This window comes from Cygnus atratus, chromosome 9, assembly GCF_013377495.2.
Source record: "Cygnus atratus isolate AKBS03 ecotype Queensland, Australia chromosome 9, CAtr_DNAZoo_HiC_assembly, whole genome shotgun sequence".
NCBI classification, from domain to species: Eukaryota; Metazoa; Chordata; class Aves; order Anseriformes; family Anatidae; genus Cygnus; species Cygnus atratus.
In genome coordinates this window covers 16,427,892-16,453,501 of record NC_066370.1, presented here as the reverse complement: position 1 = coordinate 16,453,501, position 25,610 = coordinate 16,427,892, and the positions used below count along the sequence as shown (strand labels likewise).

The 25,610-nt window shown below is 40.3% G+C and overlaps 1 protein-coding gene across 2 annotated transcripts in view; it reads right to left on the bottom strand.

The window, feature by feature from the left end:
* The window catches only part of ARMC9 (armadillo repeat containing 9), a 65,181-nt gene extending 41,844 nt beyond the window's left edge, over positions 1-23,337 (bottom strand). Inside the window, exons 1-10 of one of the 2 annotated variants that reach the window (XM_035544841.2) lie at positions 23,252-23,337; positions 23,062-23,149; positions 21,248-21,373; positions 20,520-20,690; positions 19,987-20,142; positions 17,126-17,218; positions 15,899-15,923; positions 10,115-10,272; positions 8,252-8,350; positions 856-891 (exon numbers count right to left, since the gene is read on the bottom strand). In XM_035544841.2, the coding sequence (XP_035400734.1) occupies positions 856-891; positions 8,252-8,350; positions 10,115-10,272; positions 15,899-15,923; positions 17,126-17,218; positions 19,987-20,142; positions 20,520-20,690; positions 21,248-21,373; positions 23,062-23,112 (915 nt within the window). In that variant the 5' untranslated portion in view covers positions 23,113-23,149; positions 23,252-23,337. The remainder of the gene's footprint in view (positions 1-855; positions 892-8,251; positions 8,351-10,114; positions 10,273-15,898; positions 15,924-17,125; positions 17,219-19,986; positions 20,143-20,519; positions 20,691-21,247; positions 21,374-23,061; positions 23,150-23,251) is intronic. The other variant, XM_035544842.2, reaches the window with a different exon arrangement.
* Positions 23,338-25,610: the final 2,273 nt, after the last annotated feature.

Here is a 25,610-nt window from a genome sequence, read left to right as displayed (position 1 = left end):
AGTACAATTTTCCTTGAAAAGTGAAATCCTGTTTTACCCTAACAAAGCAGAAAAAAAATACAAATATGGATGATTTTCAAGTAGAATACTGACTGACATTTTTCAGAATTGGTGTCAATCACTTTTATGATTTGATTACATACTGAGTTACTCAGAAGTAGACTCATTTCCTCTCTTTGCAAAGAATGCACTGACTACGGGCAAAATTAGATTCTTATGGTGTACTTGTAATATTGCCAGAATACAAACTTCCATCTGGGTTACAGAAGTCACAGGCAGTACACAAAATATTGTTTTGCTTTTTCAGTTTTCAGTTTAAAAGGGCCATTTTAATTGTATGAAACAACTTGATAATCTCTACTACAAAGTTTCACTTTACAAATTAAAAATACAAACAAAAAATAAGACACCTCTAAAAAGCACAATTCAATTTACCGCATTGTCTTAAGCACTGATATCTATCTGCTTACTCAAAGGTGCTGTGGGATCAGATGGTGTTGGCACACTCCAAAGACTTCAGGTCATATACACTGACTTTCACATGGAAGAAACAACAGTTTTCCGCATATTATAAAGAAGCTGTGTTTCATGTGAAAAGTTGTGGACAAAGCTGCTCTTTTGCTGACATGCTGTGTTACACGTATTAAAAGCCATAAGGTTACTTAGAACTTCTAGTCTGTTCTCCATGCATAAATTCCAAGCCTTGCACATGTTTTTGGCTCTGTATGAACCATACAGTTAATATAATGACAAGTTAAAATGCGCAGAAAATTGTTACACATTGTGAAATGAAGAGAGACAAACTGACAGACTGCAGCAGGCAATGTGAAAGGATATAAAGATATAGACACTTACATATCCGTCATCACAAGGGCTCATAGAGTAATATCCCTTTATGGGCAAACAGGCACACATTAAAATAAAGAAGATTAAAAAAACAAGTTAACAGAAATAAATCACAGAGAAATGCACAGTTCTAAGAAAACAACAAATTAAAATTAGCTAAGTATTAACAGACCATTAGCTTTGAAAAGAAAACTATAAGCATCTTCTCCCATTCCACATACTTTACGTTTTAGGACTGAAATCGGTGTGTTTCTCTTGTAACACACCTAGTCTGCGCATTATTCCTTTGCAACTGTCAGTTAGAATAGCTGTGTACCAAGCACTGACACATTTATGTGGATCCATGAATTGTTCTCTATATTGAAGCAGCTAAAGAGACAGGTACCAATGAACATGGTATCAATCAGAAGACCTCAGCTTCCGAGAAAGCAGCTGTAGATTTTCTCCATACTTGGCTGGAATTTCTCACAAGCATATAATGAAAGCTGAAACAATCTGAGGTGTTTCAGTAACATTATCTGTTCCTCATCCCAAAAGGTTCCAAGGCTACATTAAGGAAAAATCTCTAGAAGGAAACCTATGATTTAGCTACTAAAGTAAAAAAATCAGAGATAATTCATGGTTTGAGTAGTTTAGTAATACATCCATGTTCTCTTTACTTAGACTATTATATTTAACTGATTTAACCTACAACAGGTTAATATCTAAAGACAGCAGTTGAATTCTCTGAAGTGAAAGAGTATTTTAACTTCCCCAGCACTATGCACGTGTGCATACACACACACAGTTCCTGGCTAAGGCAATTTAAAATTAAATTTAACACAATAGACAACAGAGAGAAACCAACAAGTGAGCAAAAAGAAACCAGGAGATAACCTCTGGCACGATGAGATGGAATTTCAACACACTCGTGACCTAAGCCAATGAAAATGTCCATAGGCATCAAGACAAGGATGACATTCAAGGATTTGAGGACAGTAACAGGAAAAGTTTGTGGAAACCCCTACTGATGTCAACGTCTTACCTTTAGAGATGAGGAATGTAACAGTTAATACAAAGAGGATGCCCAAATTGCTGCAGATAGCAGATATATGTGAAAAAGGCATCACATATGGTGACAGCAGAAAAAAAGAACTTCTCTTTCTTTACACAAGAAGGCAGGTTTGTTTCTTCTTTATCACATATAAGCAATAACATTTAAGAATCATCCCATGGACAGGGATGGAGAAGAAATATGTACTTCATCCTAAGAAAAGCTTAGTTACACTACATGCTGTTTGCTGTAAGTATTTTGAAGTGAAAGAGTGTACATCCACATAATGCTTGGTGAATCCACTCTGAATGGCTCAGAATAATAAAAAGTGACTTCTGTTTCCATGTCTCCTAGGTTTCGTGTGGACTGCTGATGCTGAAAACATTATGACAAATAAGAAACAGAATGGCTGCCATTAACTATTACAATTTGGTGGCACGTTCACATTTGCAGTATAAAGTTTTTGAGGAAAAAAGTGCATACTATGGGGAAAAACAAAACAAAACATGCTAGTCTTTATGGCTTTTCCAACAAATTAAAAAAAAATCCACCCTGTTTACAGTTTGTAAGTCACAGACTAACTTCAGAGAACTGGTGCTTTTGTCCAGAGTGTGACAGAACCAACCACCCCCCTCAGCTTCAAAAGAGCTGTGCCAAAAGACATCTAAATCTTGCAAGGGAGATTAATTCAACTAATTGGAGTGACAGGTAAATATGATCAGACTGAACAGCAGCGAAAACATAATGGGTATTTATTCTATTCCATGACAGAGGAACAATATATGCAATCAACTACACAGCTTTCTAGTCACAGAACCATTTTCCAGTGGTTAAGACGCATCTTGACTATAGATGGAGACTGCACGCATGAAGAAGAGCTTCTTGTTTTTCCTTTAATCCAAAATTTAGAGAATCTTATTACAGTAGCCCTAATCCAAGAAATTCCAGGAAGGTGTGCATCGTATATGAATCGGAAAAATCTATTCATGGGTTTAAGATGGAGCCCGTGCTTAAGAGCTACATTGGATGGGGACTGAACGTACAACACTTCAGAGGATCAAATCCAAGCTGGTAAAGAGCCAGAATCCTCTAGGCTTCATGATGTTTATTAAACGGATGCAGTTGCATGCAACAAAAGGCTACAACCCATGTTTCTCACCCACCAGACAAATCAGTTTTAGAAGGAGGAAAAAAAAGTAAAACAACTTACGTGTTTTACAAATATAAGGAACTATATTAAGCAACTGTATTTAAAACTATTCATTTCAAATTTACCCACCATTTCCCACATCAATTTCCTGCCCAAACAAACATTAGAAAGTCAGGAATCTGATTAAATCTTCAGATGAATGTTTCCTCAACTTCTCAGAACTGGTGCTTTGACCTCCTGTTCTTAGATGCAGACCTTTTGCTCTGACAATTTTCTCAGATTCCTTATCTCCCAATTCAGGAGTACACACGTCAAATGCCACGATCGAAGATGGGGATAACATTGAATTGCAGCTAGGAAAAAAAAGGCCTTATGATACAATAGGGCCTTACAGAAGCGTTAGAAACATCTCCCATCTGTAACGCTGTACTGAGGCCTCTATCCCCCTACGTGCACCAGATGCATCCTGTTAATGGACGGCAGATCAGGCTCACAAGCTGACCCATGAGGTCACAGAGCTGGCAAGAGACATAAAGCTGCTCTACAGAAGAGCGAGATCCAAGCCAGCTTACAGGAGAGCACAAGGCAACAGCCAACACCAGGCACCCTCGCTAAGATTTCACGGGGGTGATTACACTGGGAAAGTCTTTTGGTCTTGCCTCAAGTCTCAAAGCCAGTTCTGGAAGAAAGACTATTTTGGGGATTTGTCCTTCTGATATGGATTTCTTTCAGTATGAAAGGACAGACCTTTAGCCGCAGGAGACAAACCCGGAAGCCGATGTTTGTACAGTAACAGCACACATTAGTAAGTGATACATACTGCTTTTACTGTAAGCTCAAAGCCTGAGACCTCAAGGATTTATATTATACAATACTGCTTTTCAGACAATAAAAGCTGTGCACCAAGTACAATGCACTGGGAACAAAATGAAGTTTACAGACAAGTAATGCTACCAGGGATATAACCCAAGGCATACTCTTTAACTTCCTCGGGCAATACATCATTTTGGTTACAGCATTGGTACAGGCCTCCTTCCCAATCTATCCTAAAACTACCAGTGTGCTGTAGCTGAAACAACAAAATACACCGTAAAGCCCACGTACACATCTCAGAGCATGATGCTACAATCTTAGAGCATGTCAACTGTGCACTGAGTGGCAGATCTTCAACGTCAACAGGACTACAGAATGCCTGTTTGCAGCCAGGAAGCAAAAATAGTTTCTTACCTTCCTAAAAAGAAGTTCCTAAGTTTATCCATGCATGATTTACTTCAAGGACAGAAATTATCAGTAAATGAAAAATTGAGGCATCACCTCCTAATTGCCTTTAAAATCTTCATTACACAGCTAAGGGATGACTAAAAACACAGTCCTCCTAGCAGCACTTACGGCTTTAACATCTTCTGCTCTCAGAACCTGCTCCCAAATTTGGATTGTCCTGAGTTGTGCCAGCACAGCTGACTGAACTCAAGCATCCATTCTTCCCAAACAACATAACAAATATACAAACATCCCCTAAGCAGTAGAAATTTAAGGCTGCGTATCAGCACAACAAAAAGGAACTTCCTACCTAATGATTTCCTTGGCTGCTAATCCAGAGATACTGATCCACCAAAATTAATTTACTTAGGGATTTATGGGCCTGACATCAACGGTATTACTGGGACAAGGCCAAATCCAGAATACTGAAAGCCCAGGTAAACTATAAAGGCCTAATCGATTTTGTTGGCAAAGAGGAAAAAAAAAGAAAAAAGGAAAAAAAAAAAGGACTTTTAATGGCTGAAAACAATCTTTAGAAATAGACTTAAAAAAACAAACAAACAAACAACACACATCTTGCTTATCTCGCCTACACAGTGAACATAATGGTAAGGATGAGCAAAGGAGCTAACCCTCTACTAGTTTCTTCCCTCCACAGTTCTACAGGTGACGGCTCCTTACAGTGGAAGGAGTTTCGTGAGACAGAGTAGCTGGCAAGACCACACTCTAGTGACTCTAATTAATTATAAGCAAGAAGCGATGGGACCTTCCAACACAAATCCAGCACAGATGTTGCAAACGCATTCTGTTACGTTGTCTAGGTCATGATGCCTCCAGCTTTATTCCAAAACTTATCTGAAAACCTGAAACCACTTAAGGATAGAACAATAACATCTAAGTGTATAACAATGAGGAATTTGTAACCCCTAAAGAAAAAGTAACGTGATGCCTTGATGACCAACAGCCTGAATTTGGTTTTTAGTCAGTCTCATCTGGCTTCATGGATCAACAGAGGCAGGGAGTGGTTAGAGGTATTTTTGGGCTATACACAGACCATATATATGTGTTCTTCTTACTTATTTGTGTCTCTGCATATTTGCTGTTCACATATGAAAACAAAACTCTTTACATGGGAAATAAACAAGAAAATATTATTAACCAAGTCGGATACAAGGATAAGACTGGGAAACCTGGTTATGTTTTAGTTAAGGTCTACAGCAAAGACTGTGATTAGCCTTGTCTCCATAACTTGGAGAATGCCTCGGATAGCCTGAGTACATGAGCCTGCTTATAGAAATGGCGTTAGATTTCAACCACAGTAGCTACTATAACCTCACTGTCAAGGAGTGACCTGAACCAGCTGAGAAACCGTTAATCTAAATAGACTCAGTGCTATAGTTGTCCTGGCCCTTCCCTAGAGAACTTTGATGGCACAACAACTGCCTCAAGTACTGTGGGTAGGGGAGCCATAAAGTCACACTGAAAGAGTTATGCAAGTAAAACCTCATATAAAAACAGATTCGACTGTGCCAGAAGAACACAGCTATACTCAGCTTAACCTAGTTAATTTGGGACAGAAAGGAGGCAAAAATTTACTTCCAGTAGGGCAGAAAAACCACCACCATCAAAACCTCTTTCTCTGACCCACCTACATAGCTGGAGATTACGTTAAAGTGGCCACGCTGGCACAAGTACAGTGGCAAATGCATTTCCAGAGCAAATAAGCTTTTAGAGATGTTTTTAGAGAAGCAGGAGTAAGCAAACATGATGCAGAAGGTCGACAGGCATTTGAACATCATTTTGTAGAAGAAAACAAGGTATGGCTGGAAGAGATTTTGAACTGTCACCTAATCTGTCCTGGAGGAGCAACCAAGCATCGACCTTTCCTGGTAAATGGTAACTATTGGTCTATTTTGTTCTTAAAAACTGTGACAGAGATTCTGGCTGATACACTGTGTTTATACACTGCTGCTTACCCACTTCTTCAACGATCACTTATTGATCTGAAAAGTCTTGTAAAGTCTTCTTTCATAGAGAATGAAACAGACGTTTATAGCTAAAGGCTACATGTCTAGCAATAATCCACCCAGCTTTTATCAGTGAAGACGCAGCTTCAACCACTTCTGTACACTCTGCAGTGGATAGAGAGAAAAATCAACAACTTCCACAGGGATGACACTTTTCCCTCTGCCCACTTCCCAAAAGGGTTCAAGAGATCAGAGGGTCAACTTATGACGCAAAGAACAGACATAATAAGGCAGCACTATGCAAATGGAGCAACTTGAAAGTGTAGAAGGGAAGCCTTGATGCAACTAAAGTACAGGAACAGACAGAAGAGGGCGTGTGGCTGCAGCAGATGGCAAAATGCAGATGACTGGTGTACACCAAGCATTACCTTGGAAAGCTGTTGATAAGGAATAATGGAAGATCCCAGAAAATTGTTGGTTAGAAGGCTGGCAGGAGGGGGGCTATGATAAGGGGTGGGACATGGCATAACCATGCACCACAGACATGGTGGACATCAGAGAGGAATTATAGACTATCCCTGATATTGAGGTAGGTGACAGAGATCTTGGATCCTTCCTGAACCCCTGGAAACACAGCCTGCAAAAGAGTGCACCTCTTAAATACACTGCAAGTCTGAGGCAGGAGTTCTGACCATTAACAATGAAGCAAGGGTATTTAATTCAGCTTGAAGAACAATGAGGAATATCTACCTCTGAAAGTAATAACAGAGAGAAAAAAGAAAAAGGAATATTCTTCTTATCTCCTCATCTTTCTGTAACAGATCTTCAAGAGGAACAAAATGTACCCATAGTGTTTTTGTTATTAAAAACTTTGGCTAGGATAAGGAATAAGAATCTTATTTTCTTCTGCTTTTCCTTTGACACTTTACAAAGCTCTCTTACTGCAAAGTTACGTACACGTGAATGTCTGCCATGGCCAAAATAATAAGCTTAAGTCATGAATTTGGCTTGTCATTCTAAAGTAGTGGCACACTATTTTATTCAAATGTTTGAGGAGTTCTAATATTAACACTTATTTGAAAAACATGAAGCTAGAAAAGATTTGAACAAGCTAGGTATTAAAACAGGTTGTGCCACTGAACAGCTCTTACACTATCATTAAGTCATGTAATATTTCACACCCACGGGCACAGTTTCATGGACACTAGAAACTACCCTAAGATGGTTCTGCTGCTGAAAAAAAAGCTCCCTCTCCGCAATGGCATAAAAGATTGAGCGGAGCAGAAATGGGCACAAGCAGCCAGGTAAATTGTACCCGTTTGACAATAACAAGAGACCGATGGAGAGGGAGGGAAAACAAAAAACCAAAAAACAGGCATCCTGAGATGCTTATTGGTAAGACTGAAGATCTTTAGAGAAGAAGCTAAGCCCATCATGTAAATCAACAAGGTGGCTTAGGTGTATGATTCTAACAAAGCTCTTAACAAAAAAAGGGAAGTCCTCCCTTCCTTCTCTTTTCCCCATGTGTTCTCGTTATCCTGTCTGATGCTCCTTTAGCTGGGTAAACCAACTCACTCTGGGGTTATAGGAGCATCACTGACAGCAGAAAGGAACAGAGCATGTGTCCAGAGCTGAGCAATGCAACCACCTCCTCTTAGCTACATTAAACTCAATTAAGACATGCCATTAAACCACACTCAAGACATTAGCTTATTATTTATTTTTTTTAAGAAAAACAAACATTGTTAGCAGTTTTAGCAAATGCACAGCTCACTGTTATCATAACAAGAGAATTAATCATATTTATGCAGCTATAACTGCGTAACTGTCATTCACTAGCACATGACATCGACAAAACTTTACGCCACATTCTTACGCAAACATGAACACATTATCTTTCATCTTTTACTATTTCAAATCCTTTGTTTAATACACAGCTCAAGTGGTATTGTACAAAACCAAACTAGAAAAAAAACCACAAACATTAATACTTACTGTTCCAGGCCTTGTGAAGTCAATACTTTGTGCTACACTTTGTCTCATCTGATTGCTAAACAAGCGAACACAAACACTTTGAAGATATTCTGGTGTGATCTAAAAAAGATAGGAAATATAACAAGAGAACAGGATTATATAAAACTTACTTTTTCTACCAGACAAGCATTTGTATACTTGGGGGTTTTTGAGGGCTAGAAACCACACATTTGATGCAAGTGCAAGGTATGCACTCAAACTATAATTTGGTTCAGAAATTAAGAAAATTGTGAACTTTCTTCATCAGGGAATAGTTTTGCTTTTCAGAACTTGCACTAAACAATTTCAGAATCTAGAAGAAAAAGTGAACTGTCACACCAGTGTTTGCACATAGATTTTCCTCAATCAAGAAGTTCTCCAACAATAAGTATGAAGCAGTTTTAAGCTTTAGACATAAACAATGATACGCTGAAGTGTTACCTATCTGAAGAGTAGAACTTAAATCACAGTTGTACAGAAGAGAGAAAAAAATAAGTTGCGCAGTACAGGACTTTATGTTTCAAGGCAAAACATCTCAGTGGGTTTAGACTTTTTGTTCTGCGAAATCTACACCACAGCAGAATTGCCTAATTGCAGAATACTTATTTGCTGCCCCAAAACAGAGGAGAGGGATTATAGCAAGGGGAATAGGGACACTTATAGCAAGAAAACAAGACCCTTCAAATTCAGAATGCTGTAATTTCAGCATTATTTTATACAGTGTCCAGCTCCACTTTGGAAAGTGACAGAAACCAAGAATCCTAACGAAAGAGCACCATCAGCTGGACACGTTTGGGAAGGCTCAAATGACTGCCCAGTACAAGGCTTACAAAGAAAATTTAACAAGCATCCATCCTCCACCACAGAACGTAAGGGAATATCACCTCAGAGAGCAATGAAGCCTGCAAGGGTAGGCAGGAAATAACTGCTACGTTTCTTATTGCTTTTGAAACTCACGAAATGTATCAGCAGATATGTTTCCTAATCAGCTGTAAAACAAAATCCACACATACAGGCAAATTCTTTCCTGCAGTAGTGATGTAAGCAGACAGTAATCCCAGCTGCAGAGTGGCAAGCTACAAGATCTTCATGCTGATGAGACGAGGAAGGTACATACTGGTATTTCAGCAAGCAGCACGGGAACTCCAAGGTCATTCTCCCTGCTAACAATTCACAGATCCCTTAAAAGCACCTAGAGGCCACTAACATCTGCCGTAGAGGCCTGCTTGCACAACAGATGAAGTGTAAAACCTCTTTGTATAAAAAATACCCATAAGAAAGTTGTTCTTTCTCCAGTCAAACACATGTGTGGCCCATTTGATAAAGTAAATAACTCATTCATCCCCCCCAACAGTTCCCTTTACCAACTAAATTAACAAGTTCAGCTTAGCAGAACAGAGAGCAAAGCTTTTCCTCACCAAAATTTTGAATAAATAGAGAAGATTGTTTCCGCCACTGTGCAACTTAAAGCAGACCTGGCAGCTGTTTTAAAGAACCTCTGAGGGGCTGAACTGCAGTCAGTAATCACAGTAACTCCCTCTAATCACTGCTTATGCCAAAGCTCAAAAGGGGACTCCCACGAGAGATCTGAGAGGTCTTGTGAGATGATGCTACTTTCTACAAGATTTCTGAGCTGGCACAATTCAGCTCAGGCTCGGCATCACCTTTATCCTAGTACACTGGGGCAATGGAAGAAACTCAACCCAAGCACTGTGTTTCATCAGTAAAGAGACAATACTTACAGAAATGCTCATAACTATGAAGCTTAATTCACTTTTTAGGAGCATCTCTCCATTTCTGGAGATGGGAGGAGTGAAGTAAGTACACATCCGAGTCACCTCTTACCATCTTGCCATTGACTGTTGCCTCCAAGGAATCCACAAGCTCTGCAGTGACTCCAATGAGATTATGGTAGTCTGCTTGCATTTTGTTAAATCGCTTCAGGTAGGTCATGGTCCTGTGCTCAGACTCCACTAACTGTTGATGAAGATGTTGCAACATTTCTGTCAAGATAATAATAAAAAGGAAATAAAATCACCTTTTCAACTGAAAGGGCAGAGAACCCAGAAGCATTTTTACTGCTGCAAAGGGACAACTTTGGCTGCTGATGTGGAATTTTATCCAAAGGGTGGAACTTCACTGCAAGGATAATTCCACACTACCAGTGTGATTTCATTTCCTCACTACAGCTACAAGTACTTAACCTTACCTTAATTGCACAAACAATTGCTTTACAGTTATATGCTGCAGCAATATAACCACTGGACAGTAAACGTCACCGAACACGCTTGTGAAAAGGATACTGCTTTAAAAGCCTTAATACAAGAAGTTCTATGCTGTTAGAGACAAAAATGAGAGTGTGAGCATCTAATCAGAAGAATTTATGACAAAATGCAGCCCAGATGTGGTTAAGTGTTACCTACACAGGAGATGCATGCACCATCTTATACATTCACTAAAGTAATAGTAGGTAAAAACATTACAGAGTAACTGCAAAGCGCTAGCTGCTACTTCAAAAATAAAACAGAAAAGGAGAAAGAAAGTAACTAAGATTAATACAAGTGCTTGGAAGGTTATATTGTAAACCTGGAAGTTTTTTCCTGTTAATTTATAGACAAAGGCCATTGACAATTAAATTATGTAGGTCTCTATGTATTATACAATATATACTAAGTCTTGCATCTTTTAAAGAAAATGGAACAGCTCATAGAAAAAAATTACATTCAAGTTAACCAGCTCCCCATTCATTATTAAAATAGTCAATGGATTCTTAGAAGTTGCAGGGAATTCCCTACTTCATTTGATCACAGATGCCTTCAATTTTACAACTTTTTTTTTTTCCTTAGGTGATTCCATTATTTATTCGTTCATGGTGAGCTATATTAGTTACTTTTAATACCCACTTCAGTTTCTGGAACTAACTCCAATTTTTCTTTTTATTTCTATTTATTTTCTGTCTAAATTAAAAAAAAAGTAACATTCCCAATACATTTTGCTTCTTCAGATTCAGTTAATTTAGAGATGAAAGAAGCAAACTAAACGCCAAAATCTGTATCCTTCATTGCTGTTCTCAGACCTAGCAAAATTACCATTATACATGGAAGTCACGAACACAATCTGGAGCTGGGTACCAGAGCAGGTATCCCTACAACCAGACAAAACTATGAAGAGAGGCACTATAACGCTATTTTTATTCCTGATGCTTATGTATTTTGCTAAAACATTACATTTTAAAACAGTTTGATGAGAAGCTAGCATTGCTCCCGTGTTGTGAAAAAGACCTAGCACCCATCTGCAAACAGACTGAATATTTACCATAAAACTTTCTGTTAAACAAAGTGCAGGAGTTAGCTTGACTACGGAATTTCAAACAGAGGTAGGATTCTTTTTCACAGATTTCAAAACTTCTTGGATTCGAATACAGCATTCCAAACAGCCTAATATAACACAGTTTAGGTCCAGACCCAGGAGGCAGAAAAGTAAATAGCTCAAGATGCAAAACTGGAAATTAGAAAAACAAATTCCTTTTCCTGGCTTTGAACAGACTTTGTCCATGACCTTTGAGGAAACCATCTTGCACTTTCATGATTCACTATCTCTTTCTGTAACAAGATAAATCATACCTTCCCGTATCACAGAAGTGCTGGGAAACATAACTGATATAAGTGGAAAACTTTGGGATGGTCATCTAGAGAATCCTACAGCAATGTGAAGTTTCACTGCACAGTTATGTTTTGCATTTGAAAAAACCTCAGCATGCACAACTGCTGCGTATACTGCTGTGCTGTGCTGAGCTGAACACCTTGCAGCTACGAGAAACAAGCCGTGGAGAATTTATGTACAGTTATTTAAAAACACAACTGTCCCTCGCTGTTTACTCCCCTGCTCTCTGAAGTCAGGCACAAACCTCTGCTCTGTTCCACGGCGGCTTGCATACAGATGGTAATAATCAGCAGAGCGAAGAACGGGGAGTGGAAGTGGTATCTAAGTACCACGGCTTTTCTCGCAGAGCCTTCACAAGTTGTCTTCTACCGGCAAGTTATATTGCAGATAGCGATATACTAATTATGTGTAAATATCGCCCAAGTAACTGTACAGGAAGTTACTTGCTGATAAACTGCTTCTTAAAGCGATAAACACGTGGACTTCAGAGACAAGGCTGTCAAACAATACTGTTCAAGTAGAACTGCCCTGAAGACTGTCATTATAAATGAAAAAGGTAAGTCATTAGGTAGCTTTCTGAATTCTGATCTTGATATATCTTGTGGATTTACAGTGTTTCTGAAACAGGCTGGTTTTATCCCATTTATATGAAAAGCAATAGATGGCATGACAGCTTATTTCTACTTTCAGAAAATTTAGCAAAATGAACTTTTTATGGGATCTTTTGGAGAAAAGAAGTGTATTAGCTATAAATTTACAGTCTTAAAATAAAGCACAGAATGCAGAGAAGATACATTTTCTTAATTCTAATCTATATGTTTTGATTTATGAGTTTTTAAAAAAGTTATTTTATTCTGACAGCCCCCTCCCCTCTTAGAGTGGCTCCTTTCTGAGAATCATTCGTGAATTGTCACTCTGCACCTGCAGGATTTGTGACTGATGCTTTTTATCCAACTGCAAATCTAGCAACCCTAATGGTATTTTTTTTATATACTTCCTTGGAGGGAGCAAAAACCTGTGTGAAATAACAGAGGCTGGGTCAAGCCACAGGTGGTGCTCAAATACAGCAAAATGCACTTAAAAATAAGAGCTAAGATAGATTCCAAAGACAACCCAAATTTTTCTTCCCTGATAATAATCATACAACTTTGAGTTAATTTTTATTCTATAGCCACCACTGATAAACAATTACCACGGCCTTGGTACCATATAGCTCCAAAACAAGAACACTAAATGCATTAAGACCCTGAGAACATCCATTATAGAAAGCAAGCTGCTCTTCAGCACATTCTTCTTTCGCTTGGATGACCAAATTGGAATACATTTTTATTTAACTTCAACTCAGAAGTTTCCAGGGGATATATCCAGAGCGTGGCTTTCACTCAGAGGAAAGTCTGAAGCATCAAGTCATGAAACATAAATCTTCTCATCATTTGCTTGCTTTACATAGACTAGTACAGAAAATTTCCAGTGATGAAAATACATCTTCCAACTACAGCCAGCAGGAAGAACTACAAAACCAATTCTCAACACAGCTCACGAATGCTAGTCTTAGCAATTGAGAATCAGGCCAATTTACCCCTTTTCTGTTAAATCCAGGGATTATCAGTTATAAACACTGGTCTTTACCGAGAAAAGGGAGTCAAAGAGAGGAATCACAAAGTCGTGACACATTTTGCATTTTTTACAGCACTATCTTCTCAAACAGTAATTCTACTAAAAAAGGCAAAATATTTCATGAAAGTTTCTCTTACTAGCAAGGCAGGAAGCTTTCGTCCTTGGCATGTAACTGACCCGTGTACAGATGGCTGTTCTAAGAGCTGGTCCTACGCTGCTCCATTTCCCCCCCTTGCATTCCTGCCATATCCCCATAATCAATACCAGCATTTACGCAGAGAGAGACCAGGGAGCTACCAGCCCGGTTAAAAATTAGTATTTAGTTGCTTGCTTAAAACGTTAAATCATTGCAATGAGTCAGAATGGGAAGAAGTGAACTGCCACTGAAAGACACTTTTTCCATAAGTGACATTGCAGCAGCAATCAAACTGCCCCTGTAACGGGAAGCACAGAGTAACACAATGTTTGCTTTCTTTTTTTCTCTCTCCCAACAGACAAATGCTTTCTACAGCCAACTTGTAATAACCTAGGGTTATAGAGGACTAAAAACAAGCTCCGGACCTAACACCTACCACAATCATTACTTTTATGTGGAGGGAAAGAGGGGACAATAAAGGGCGGAGGACTAACCCGGTTTAGGAAGATACAGCACACGGTAAAGCCAGTGGCTCTGCAAAGTGAAGATGCTGGCTTTAGGCATCTTCCGAACTATTGCGTGTTTCTACCCATTTTCTTGACTTGCTCTGTCACGTATGTAATTACCTCTGCTCATTTGTCACGTCTTCTTAAGAAGCACATTTGGAAAACAGGTGAAGAGCCAGAGACTGTAGCTGGTTAATCAGGAAAAGCACACACACTGAACTCTCCAGGACATCTTCAAAAGCACATGCACCATCCCACCCAAACTTGAAGTGCTTCAGTATGTGAGACTAATGACTGGCAACTATTTACAAAAGGCTGTTTAAAAGGACTCTTTACCATACCACTCTTCACTCATATGTTACCTATTAATTTTCTTTACATTTCTCTCCTTCACTGATAATGTAAATATTCTCCAGCAGTGAGTACATACGGCAGATCCCACATGATCCAAGAAGCATACTGCAGAACTAACGTCTCAGACCCGGTACCTTCAAACGAGACAGACCTCAAATAGCCTTCACAAAAAATCCACCCGGACTCAAACTCTAAGGCATCTAACAGACCTACAAATTAAGACTGCATGGAGTCAATACTATGACAGTCTCTGTACTCATACAGAGCACAGAACTTACCAAAATAAAAAAAAATATATAATTAGGCCCTAAATAACTCAGGCCCAATCAAGTAGTTATGTCTTTTGAATCAGAGTATGGAATTATCGCCTTCAGGAATCTCCACGACACGGAAAAAAAGTGACTTTTGGCAAATAATGATCTATTACTCTATGAAATTCTAACAACATAAAGCACAAACTTACAAAGGAAATACCCAAACCTCACAATGGGAGATGACCTTCATTTTCTTTCTAATTCAATATATAAGTAATAAATTCTCAAGGAAAAACTACAGATTAAAACAACTGAGTAGGAAAAGCAATTTTAGGAACCCAAGCTGGGCCCATACAAATTCCCATCAACAAACTGAACAAAAAAAGTCAATTGAGAAAATGAATGCAATGGACTTAGGACCTTCAATTCTATTTATTGAACTGGTTTTTAAAACGCATATACTTCAAGTGCCATCCGCATCTAATGGGATTTAGTGCTGAAATTACCATTTTAAAGGACCCCAAGTTACTTAGTTAAGTGTTTATGAACAGCCTACTTAAAATATTTAAGACGTTCTTATTAAGAGATTCTTAGGACGTAACAAATTGTTCTATTTTAAGAGTTTAAACAGGATAAGTGAATAGGAACAAAAATCTACTTTCTCTTAGAAGGTCTGACAGCCTTCAGAGTAAAGGACTGAGATTTGAAGCCTGGAAGATGCAGATAGACATAGGTGGGTACTGGAAACAAATCTGAGGAAACTTACTTTAATCATAACTAAAAACAGAGAGCTGGCATGCACTTTGTACAGAGTTATCCACTTGTTTTTACTATAATTTTATTTCAAGACAGAACAGAGATAAAATACAAATCCCACTAACAGGCCCTTCCCATTCCCAGCACATCCCTGTGCTCAGCCCCATGGACTTCAAGCGGCCTGGCAATAGCTATCACCAAAACAGGGGTATGGATTTCAAAGGACTTTTTGACATGCATCAAAACCTTTCCCTGTCATTGTATGCCTACTTTCCGCTACATTTATAGCTACTATTACACCTAATAATCTTACAGAATATCCTTACCACATCTCCACATTTACCTTTGTTGCACTGTCCATTCTCCTTCTGTTGTACGAGTAGGAGCTGTTCAGGAAAATGTATTTCATTTCAAGCATGCATTTGTTCCAGAGGTAGAATGAGAAACTCAACCACCTAGCACACCCGACCAAGCCAAATATTCCTGCAGCCCCAGGCAACAGCCCACGCCTGATGCTTCATGGAAAATCAATAATAAATGAATCAAAATAAACACACAAAAATCTTTCAAGTGCACAATGTTGTATAGAAACGTGAGACTTTTTGCTGACCTTCACGCATACAAGATCCAAATCTGAAAATATGGTAAATCCAGACTAAATGTATTAGCAACAAAAAAAAAAAAAGTCAAACTGCTCATAAAATCAATATATAAATATGCAAACAATACATTCTAACAAATATTTAGGGTTCAGTCTGGATCCAGTATATTACTACATAAAGATGAATAAACAGATAGAAATTTAAATGTTCAACATCACGCGCACACACACACAAACTGCTCTAACATGGAAGTGAAAGCAGACTCTTCTGATCACTGCTCCCTATCCTGACAAACAGAATGATGCAGGAGGAATATCATTTCCAGCTCTCATTCAACACCACTGTGGCATGATGTCTTAGGATGGAGTAAGATGTAGGAGGAAAAGGATTTTAAACCTGACCTTTTAAAATAGAAAACAGGCAGAAACAAAGACTCCAGTTTAGTTCTCTCTGCCTTGCCTTTAACTCTGCTGACCAAAAATGGAGATTATCTTGTCATACAGCTAGTTAGCCTGCAAATTAGGCCTGACAACACAGCTTAAACAATATTGTTAGAAGAAAAATTAGTCTGAAAGACAACTCATTTAATAAAACAGTAATTTCTGGAACCCTTAAAGGCCCTGGAAAACTTTCAGCTAGTCCCTGAAACGGCTAATTGAAAAGATTAAGAGCTTTACAAACACAGAGAGAAGAGCTGGGCTTTGGGGTATTCTATACATCACACACAGAAGCAGAGAAGGGTCATATAATAAATAAGCAGTTTCATACGGATATATACATTGTCTTTGCATAACTTTCTCAAAAGTTGGTTTTTGAATGTAGAGTTTTGAATGTTTCATACCAAATACATTAAACTGCAATGTTACTGCAATTGTACAATAGATCTGAGCAGCATACTCTTCTGATAAATTATACTGTCTCTTTACAGTAATTTTAATGATCTTCAAAGTATTTTCTCAAAAGGATACAAATAAAGTGAGAAGCCTGGGAGTCTGGCTGGCTTTGAGAGTCAGAGACAGGAACTTTTCCAATCTTGTCCTTAAATCCAATGTCCAAGAATCCTTCAAAAGAAAAACAAATGATGACAGCTGTTCACCAAATATGTACACTTTGCTGGAAGTACTGTTTGGATGACAGCAACCTTCCACTAGTAAACAAGGCAGCCAACATTGTAGTGAAAAGATTTTCTTTCACTGTTACCGAAGTGAACGTGGTTGCTAACTACTCATAAAAGTACACCAGAGTAAATTCAGTATTATTTCTATACAAGACTTACACCGGAACTAAAGCCACATCATGTTTTTAGAAAACTATCACACAATATTGGTGCCTTGTACGAATATGCAACAACTGCTTTTCAATTACAAGTACCTTTAAAATACAAGCAACTTGATAAAAAGACGCTATGAATTTAACATTTTTAAAATAAAGCACAAAATGAGCTATTTTCCATTCTTCAAAAGGAAATCACTGAAGTCATCTTTCATTCCTGACAAAATCTGGAACTTTAGATTCTGTCTGTAACTACTGCAAGCGTCATGACACGACATCAGTGGTCAGGGTACAACATTTCCAAAACACGTTTGAAGAAAAAAAATGACTCATGTATGAAAATCTGGACTAACACATCAGCCACTAACTGGAATGCTGTTTTCTGTCTCACACAGTGTCTCTGTCTCATAAGCACAAGAAAATAATACTTAAGGAAAAAAAAAATACACCTAAGAATTTACTGATTACTCAATTTCTTGTTTTTCAAACCTTCAGTTCAGCTGTTTTCTGCTTAAAAGCTAGCCAACAGATGAAAGAGCAGTTATCTTCCAACAAGTAAAAAAGCAACGTATTCCAAAAAATAGCAGGGGCTTCCTACTTTACTGCTGTATTTGTATACATTGCAAGCTGCTCTTGCAGCTCAAACTTTCCCATATTTCACCACATTGGAGAGCATACAGAATTTACTTGCTGCACTCACCAATTCAGTAACAAGACAGTGGTGCACTCACTACACGGGATGTCATATATTACCAAGCAGCTGTGTCTGCTACAGAAAGAAGTGTATATTATTTTTCAAGATATATTAAACAAGCAGCAAGAAACTCCAGCTATAAAGCATCAGATGCCTGAGGAAAAAAAAATGCTGTAAGAACACTGCTTAGTAGACTAGTTACTCACTGCTGTTCTTTCTCAAATGTAAAACAACCTGTGCTTCCACACTAACACAGAGTGAGTTGTACAATTCCCACAAGAAAACATGAGTGACTGTGGACTAAGAGCTTTGACAGAGTTACTATGAATAAACCCAAGGACCTTGTCCTAGATAAGGCATTCCACAACAATAAAAAAAAAAAAAGCTCCTAAGTATAATTAAAAAAGTAGTCATATTCCAAGTCTGAGGTCAACTAGCACATCTCATTATTTATAGCTAGTCCCAAAGGAAAATTGCAGCATATGCCTTTTTTGGTGTTAAACTAAAGCTCCTCATCAGCTGCTACGTATAAAGTCAGCCCTAGGGCTGACAATTAAGGTTTGATTTGATATCAAACCATGTGTGACAGCAACATGGACTAGAAATATCCCTTCCCACCACAGTGACTGCCCACAGCTCCTTAGGTGAGCCAGCACGACCGTCCAGGTGGTAGGATGGTGGGGCACACCAAGCATGTAGCCCTGCAAAACATTACACGTACTTCACAAACAGACCTGTGTACGTGTGTGTGCATACATGGGGGAGCTCTATACCCGCACATTCACATGCAATAAAGCAGCTCAGTTTCTTGATCCAGTTCGAGTGCAGCAGCACAGCCAGTTGGGTGCCACATAACCAAGAAGTTAAACAGCTTTCTGCTGCAGGAACAAGCTGTCAGCAGGTGGAACGGGGGCAGCACCCTCGCCATAGGAATTGCCACTGCTACTTTGCAGCTCCAGACAGCATCTCCCAAGCACCCCCCTGCACGGTGCTCAGAAGGCAGTCAATGTGAAGGTGCTTTATTACCCCTTCATCGACAGAATAACCGTAGATCATCGTAACACCGAAAGAAGCGCACCTGGAAATGAAAATCTATTTTGAAGCTGAACCACACTAACTTTTATACTCTTTCCTCACCTCACATGTGCCTAAGAACTTGCATGTGCCTAAAAACTGAACTCTGAAACAGCCACAGGCAAAGGCTAAAACGTAGTTAACAAGACGTATTAAGCAGTAAAAATGCCTGTGGCAAGAGTCACTAAGCCACTAAACACAGCTATGCTCTTCCAGTATTTCTGGGAAGAAAAAAAAACCCTCTCAGGGAACACAGACAACACTGACTTATTGTCTCAGTTCAGACAATTACATCCTCAACTTCTGCTACAGGAAGATCACTTAATTACTTATAAAGTTGACTTTCTCTTTTCCACATTAAATGAAGCTGCTTCAGTCTCCTTATGCCTAGCTATCGTGTTTTAAAACCAAACTATACCCACACGGATAGTGGGATATCCCAGGCAACGTCCTCAAAGCACGTAAGTGGAGTTGCACTACTGTATGGTGACTCCCATCAGCACACATATTTCAGGGTTGTGTGGAAAGGAAGGAGAAGAGGCATTTATTTTTTTTTAATGCCAGCACACCATTTAAGACTCAAATATAAATATATTTAAGATATTACTCTGTTACTGATTACACTCTCACAACCCTTCCTCCATTAAATGTCGTCTTTTATGATTGTACAGTTTCTGTTACAGGAAACGATAAAAGCAATTACCAAAACAAATATCATTCAACACCTACCATTCCATGGGAAAAAAAAACACAAAAAAACACATCATAAATACAATTTCTGCAAAGTACCTGGAAAAGTTCTTTAAATGAAGGATGCACCATAGGGTTGGGAACGAAAGGCAAAGCATAGAAGGGAAGAAACTCTGTAGTTTGGCTCAGTGCAGCTCCTTTTGTTTCAAGGTATGCTTTAAAGTGAGAAATCCTTTCCTCAAGTTCAGCTTTGTCCTAGGAAATAAAACCACGTATTTATTTAGAAGACTGCTGTTCTGAACGCACTGTAAAGCTGGCAGATGTAAGTAGAGACCTAAAGACATTAACTTCAAGTTTGAAATCTCAGCATATACAGTCAGAGGTGTGAAAATATCAGCACACTGGTATTTTCCAGGTTATTTCAGAAGCTCCACAATAAGGAACAAATTCAATCTCTGTACTTCACAATACGAGTGTCTGCTTTCATCTAAAATGTGGACTGCTGCCCAAAATCTGAAATGTGTACTCTGTGACTTCTTACTAAGCATCCCATTGCCATCTGCACTAAAGACAAGTATATCAAGTAAAACAAATGAAAGCAAATTGAAGCTCAAACCGTCAAGTAAACTTACAGGCTTTCCCACAGAGCGTTTCAAGAGGTATGTGGCAAAGTATATGTGAAGATAGAACTCCAGCTTCTGAGCAGCTGGTTCATTGTCCCGGACTGAAGATGAAATATGCTCCTCCCAGAGCTGGAAGAAAGCTTTCTGCTCACCATTTTCAAACGCTGTTAGCAGATCTTTCTGCAAAGGGCAAAAGCATTCAGTCAAAAAAGAAATACAGAAGAGTAACATTTTTCAAAGGCTACATAGGCTAGTAAATGAAGAACCCAAGCGCCATCTGAAGATGCCGAATTAAAGTTTTATCCAAAATCTCTTACCATTTGATGACCAGTTAAATATTCCTTCTCCAACTATCTCTAATCTCTTTGAGAGCCTGAAACACCCATTGATACAAGAAGCAAATAATTTTTAAACATGGATCTGGGGACCCACCTTTACCATAAGGGAAAAAAAATACCTGCAGCATCTGAAAATCAGCCTTTCAAAGTACATCAAGCTGAAAAACTAAAATACTGTGAACCAAAATTACTGCCTCAGGTTCAGAAGGATTGAAGCTCTTCAGAAAAACAAATGTGAAGGTTCCTGCACTGAAAGAAGACTGCTGGCGGCCTTCTCCAAATAAATAAGAATTGGTTCAGACACAGCATGTAATCTCACTGCTGTAGTAATTCACACGGTGGTTAGTGGCCTTAAACTCTTTCGAGTATTATTCAAAATAAGTGCAAGTGATGCATTACCTGAACAGGCAAGGCTTTTGAATCTCTCAAGGAAACACCTGTTGTTTTGGGTAGAGGCTTCCCTTTTATTTTACATTCCTTTGCAAATACCTTCACTGTTTCTTCAAATTCCGCAAAATCCAAATACTGCAAGATAAAAACATACAGAAATATTTTTCTTAGATTATTAGTGCTTCAAAGAGTGATCCATGAATCGCCAAAGTAAGAGTTCCCCTGTAGCATGGTCCACAAATGTTGAAAGATTACACAGGAACAAACTGTGTCCCACATGGTAAGAACATACCGTTTCTTAACTTAGGTTTCCTTCTACATCTTAGACAACAGTATTCGCAACCAAGCACACTGTCTCTAAAAGAATGATGCCCCCCAGTTTAGTCAGTAACTTAATTCACCCAGAGAAGAAAAAGAAAGAAAATCCATTACTGCCAACACCTCAGCTGAATAAAAAAGTAAATAACTTCCTTGCAGATAACGTTCTTGGAGGACAGAATTCTTGCCTCTGATCTTCTCTTCAGCAGCCACACAGCTGGAATCCTAAGCCAGTTCACTCACGATACGTGAAGCTGCATTAGCCAAATCAACGGCCAGCTAACCAAGCGCTGCTCTTCTGAAGAAGAGAAAGACAGCCCTCTCTCTTCCTCCCACAATGTACAGTCATGATATTACATGTCTTCCCTCTCCTCCCCCATCTCATGAGTCTTAGTTATTGGTTGCTGTGGCAAGACATCACATTTTGTCTTGCAAAGTTGATCTGGGTGTCCAACGTTGCCACAGAGAAAAAGAATCATTTATTTTCTTCACTGTTAACATAAACAGTACTACGTTAACGATTGAGTACTTAGAACTTTTTAGATTTGTTTTCTGAGAAACAAACAAACAAAAAATTAGGCTTCAAAATATTTTGTCTTTCAATAGACTCTCTAGGCTGAGAGTCCAAGCTTTCAACAGGCAGCCTGGGAAAAGCTGGGCACAATAGCAGCCGACTGCCGCTCCTGATCACAGCGCTGGCGCCTGCAGAACCGTGCAGCAAATTGGGTCACACAAGCACACAATGCACGTGGGAGGCTGACGGTTTGCTGCTCACTTTGGGTCTGTGAGACTGTGCTGATCAAAGGAATGTGACAGTAACAAGCAACAGAGATCACAGCTTGTGTCCTTGTTCCAAATCATAAACATCCCATTTAGCCAATTTATCTGGGAGGCAGAAGCACAAACTACCAGAGAGATGCCCACCCTTTAAAGTTTTTCTCTCGCATTTTTTTCTTCCATAGGACTGTTTCACACTTCAGAATATCACCTAATGGGCAATATAGGTAGATGAGCACCTAGCTAGAGAACCCTGATTTGGCATTAAACCATGGAGACCAGTGGTCTCAGGACTTCAGCTTGGGCTTTGTCATTTCTGGGGTGTTTATGTGCCTCTCCAATTTTATAGAGGCACAAAATCAGGTGGCAGCCGAGCCACCTGGCTCAAGGCTCTCACCAGTACCACAGGTTGGACCTGAGCCCCAGAGCTGTCCGGGATCCAACCAATTTAACTGTCCCTTTAACAAAAGCCTCATTTACGATGAACAATAGATACTTTTAAATTATCAGACGTGTGGCTGCTGGCATTTAATGCGCATTAAGCCCTGCGAACCCACAGAGCGTGACGGCATCCGGGATTTCCAGGCGTACCAAACGCTTGCCCGACTGCACACCCACAGCACGCAGCGCTTACGCCGCCCCGCTCCCGAACACAAGCTCTCTGAAACCCCCCTTGCTCATTTCAACAAAAAAAAGGGGGAAAAAAGGGAAAATAAGCGCGCACCAACCTCTCTGACCAGCCCGAGCAGCTCGGCTTCGTAAGCCAGCACGTCGCCCATCGCCGAGCGGCACCGCCGGGGCTCACCGGCGACACACCTGGAGGGGAGAAGGGCACGAAGGGAGGGTCAGCGGCCCCAAAGCGGCCCCAAAGCCCCCCAGCCCCACAGCGGCCCCGGGCCGGGCCGGGCCGCGGCCTACCTGCGGGCCGCCGCTGCCTCCGGTCGCCGTGGCAACCGCGGCCGCACGCCCCGCCGCCCTCCTGCCGCACGTGATCGCGCTCGGCCAATGCCAAGTGGGGAGCGGGCGTCACGTGGAGGGGGCGGCGGCGGCCTCGCCGTGATGGCGGCCGCTGTGTGGCGGCCCCGGGTTGGGTCGGGGGGGGCGGCTCTGGGCGGCTGCAGCCTCGGGCTGGTTGTGCCGAACGGCCGCTTTCTCTCAGTCCTCTCTTTTTTAAAAACTTACCTGAAGGGTGTTCGTGGTCAAATTAATTTGAAAAAAAAAAAAAAATCACACGCCGTATTACCGTACAGTTTTTGTAGCTCCCTTACAACCCGCACAGTCCAGAAGTTGTGGAGAAATTCTGGGCGCCATCTTCTCTGCAGGCCTGAAAGCAGAGCTTTTGGATGCACAATTGAACAATTTTGTAATAAAGTTTAATGCCACATGCTACAATATCCACACCTGCGCACCTCTACGGTTCAGTCTGTTAAGTGAATGTGAACTCCAACTGTAATTCCCATTCTGTTTAAAACAAAAATGTCCAAAGGTTACCTGCTCCATTTACTGCACAATTTAGAAGATTAATTTAACAAAGTTATTAGATAAAGGAAGAGGGGCTTTCATTTTGGTGGCTGAGAGAGCCACACAGCCCTGCCAGAACCCACGCTGTGGAGAGGCAGAGGCCATCCGAGGAGAGACCCACAGGCACCCACTCTTCTAGTAAAGATTTGCTAGAAACAGAAAAAAATCACTTTGAATCATCAGTGATGTCCTGTCTGGGATTTTGGTCTCACCTACACAGCTGTGTTTTCCTCTGCCCATACCTTAGATGAACTCCTGAGAAGACTCATGCCCTCCTCGCCTCCCCACCGCAGCCAGATACAACATGGCACCATCTTCCTGCCTCTAAAAGGCTGCCAAAAGAGGCATCCAAAACAGTCTGCAGTGCTCTGCATCTGCCCCAGCCACAGATTCTGAACCCTAATAACCTCCCAGAAACCAGAAGCGAATCTCACCAGACAGCTCAGAGGCTCTGCTCTCCACTGAGACCATTTCCTGGCCAAACCTTAACTTCCCAACACTGGCGCTTCAGTATGAATGTGGTTAAGGGCACAGCCTGCCCTTGGCTAGTGATCTAAGGGTGTTCTTCTCCTTACGCATTTTATTTTTTTTTTAATTGAAGGCACAGGGAAAAAAAAACCCTTAGACATTCTTGACAGATCTAAAATTATCAGTTTAATAGGAAAAATGTTGGGAAAGAGAGAGGTGATGGAAAACAGTTATGACAGAAACACGTCACACTGGGTGAGCAGGCACCAGCACCCCATCCGTAACTCGTGGGAATCATCAGCCCACCACTGCTGCAAATAGCTCTGCTCCTTGCCAGCCTGCACAGGGTTGGTATTTGAGAATGAAGCACTGAGGCAGACTTCTGCTCTTTGGGAAAGGGAAACAAGATGTGAAATACCTTATGCAGGGTAGATGCAGCCTTCGCAGATCTACCCCCCTCTGCCATGCCTTCCTTCTTCAAATGGTGGCTGTCCAGGTAAGGGACAGAGCAGTGGTTTGAGCCAGGACTGGTTCCAGCAGAAAGGGAACGTGCTGGCTGAGCTTGGGCAGAAGAGACCCAGGGAGAATTATCTAACGATGCTAAAATCAGGTGTGAGGCTTCACGACTGGGAGCAGCGCTTGTTCTGAAAGGGAAGATGAACATCTGACACCTTGTGAAAGCCCTTTGCTACCTCCCCCTGAGCAAGTGCATTGCTACAGCAAACCTCAACTTCTCTCACTGGGGCATCGTCCCCTGCTCAAGCACTCCAGATATTCTCTGTTTTGCCATATCCCTGAATTTATTTGTGCTGAGAATTCCAGACGTTGAAAAAACATCTGAACCATGGCAGAAGCTCAACAGACCGCTGTGCTTCTAAGGTTTGCCACAGTATTGCTGTTCAAAGATAAAATAGGTAGGCCCCCTTCTATTTATTTAGAAATAGATGCTGTGTGCTGCAAACAGAGACATTTGTGTAGCCCTGTGGCTTCTTGGAGAATGTTAGAAGCCTGGACTTTGGATCAAAGATGTTTCTGGGCAGCACACTGCGAGTCTTAGAAAGGGCTCAGCAATGCCTAGAAAGCAGTTGGTAATTTCTAGAAAGCAAAGGGAAATTCCTAGAAAGTACTGGGAAATTTCCAGAAAGTGCTCTGCAATCCCAAGAAAGCATGTAGATGTTTCTAGAAATGACTCTGTGATTCTTAGAAAACACATGAGATTTCCTAGAAAGCATAGGGAAAGGCCTAGAAAGCTCTAGAAGAAAAAGCATCCTGAAATTCCCAGGAAGTA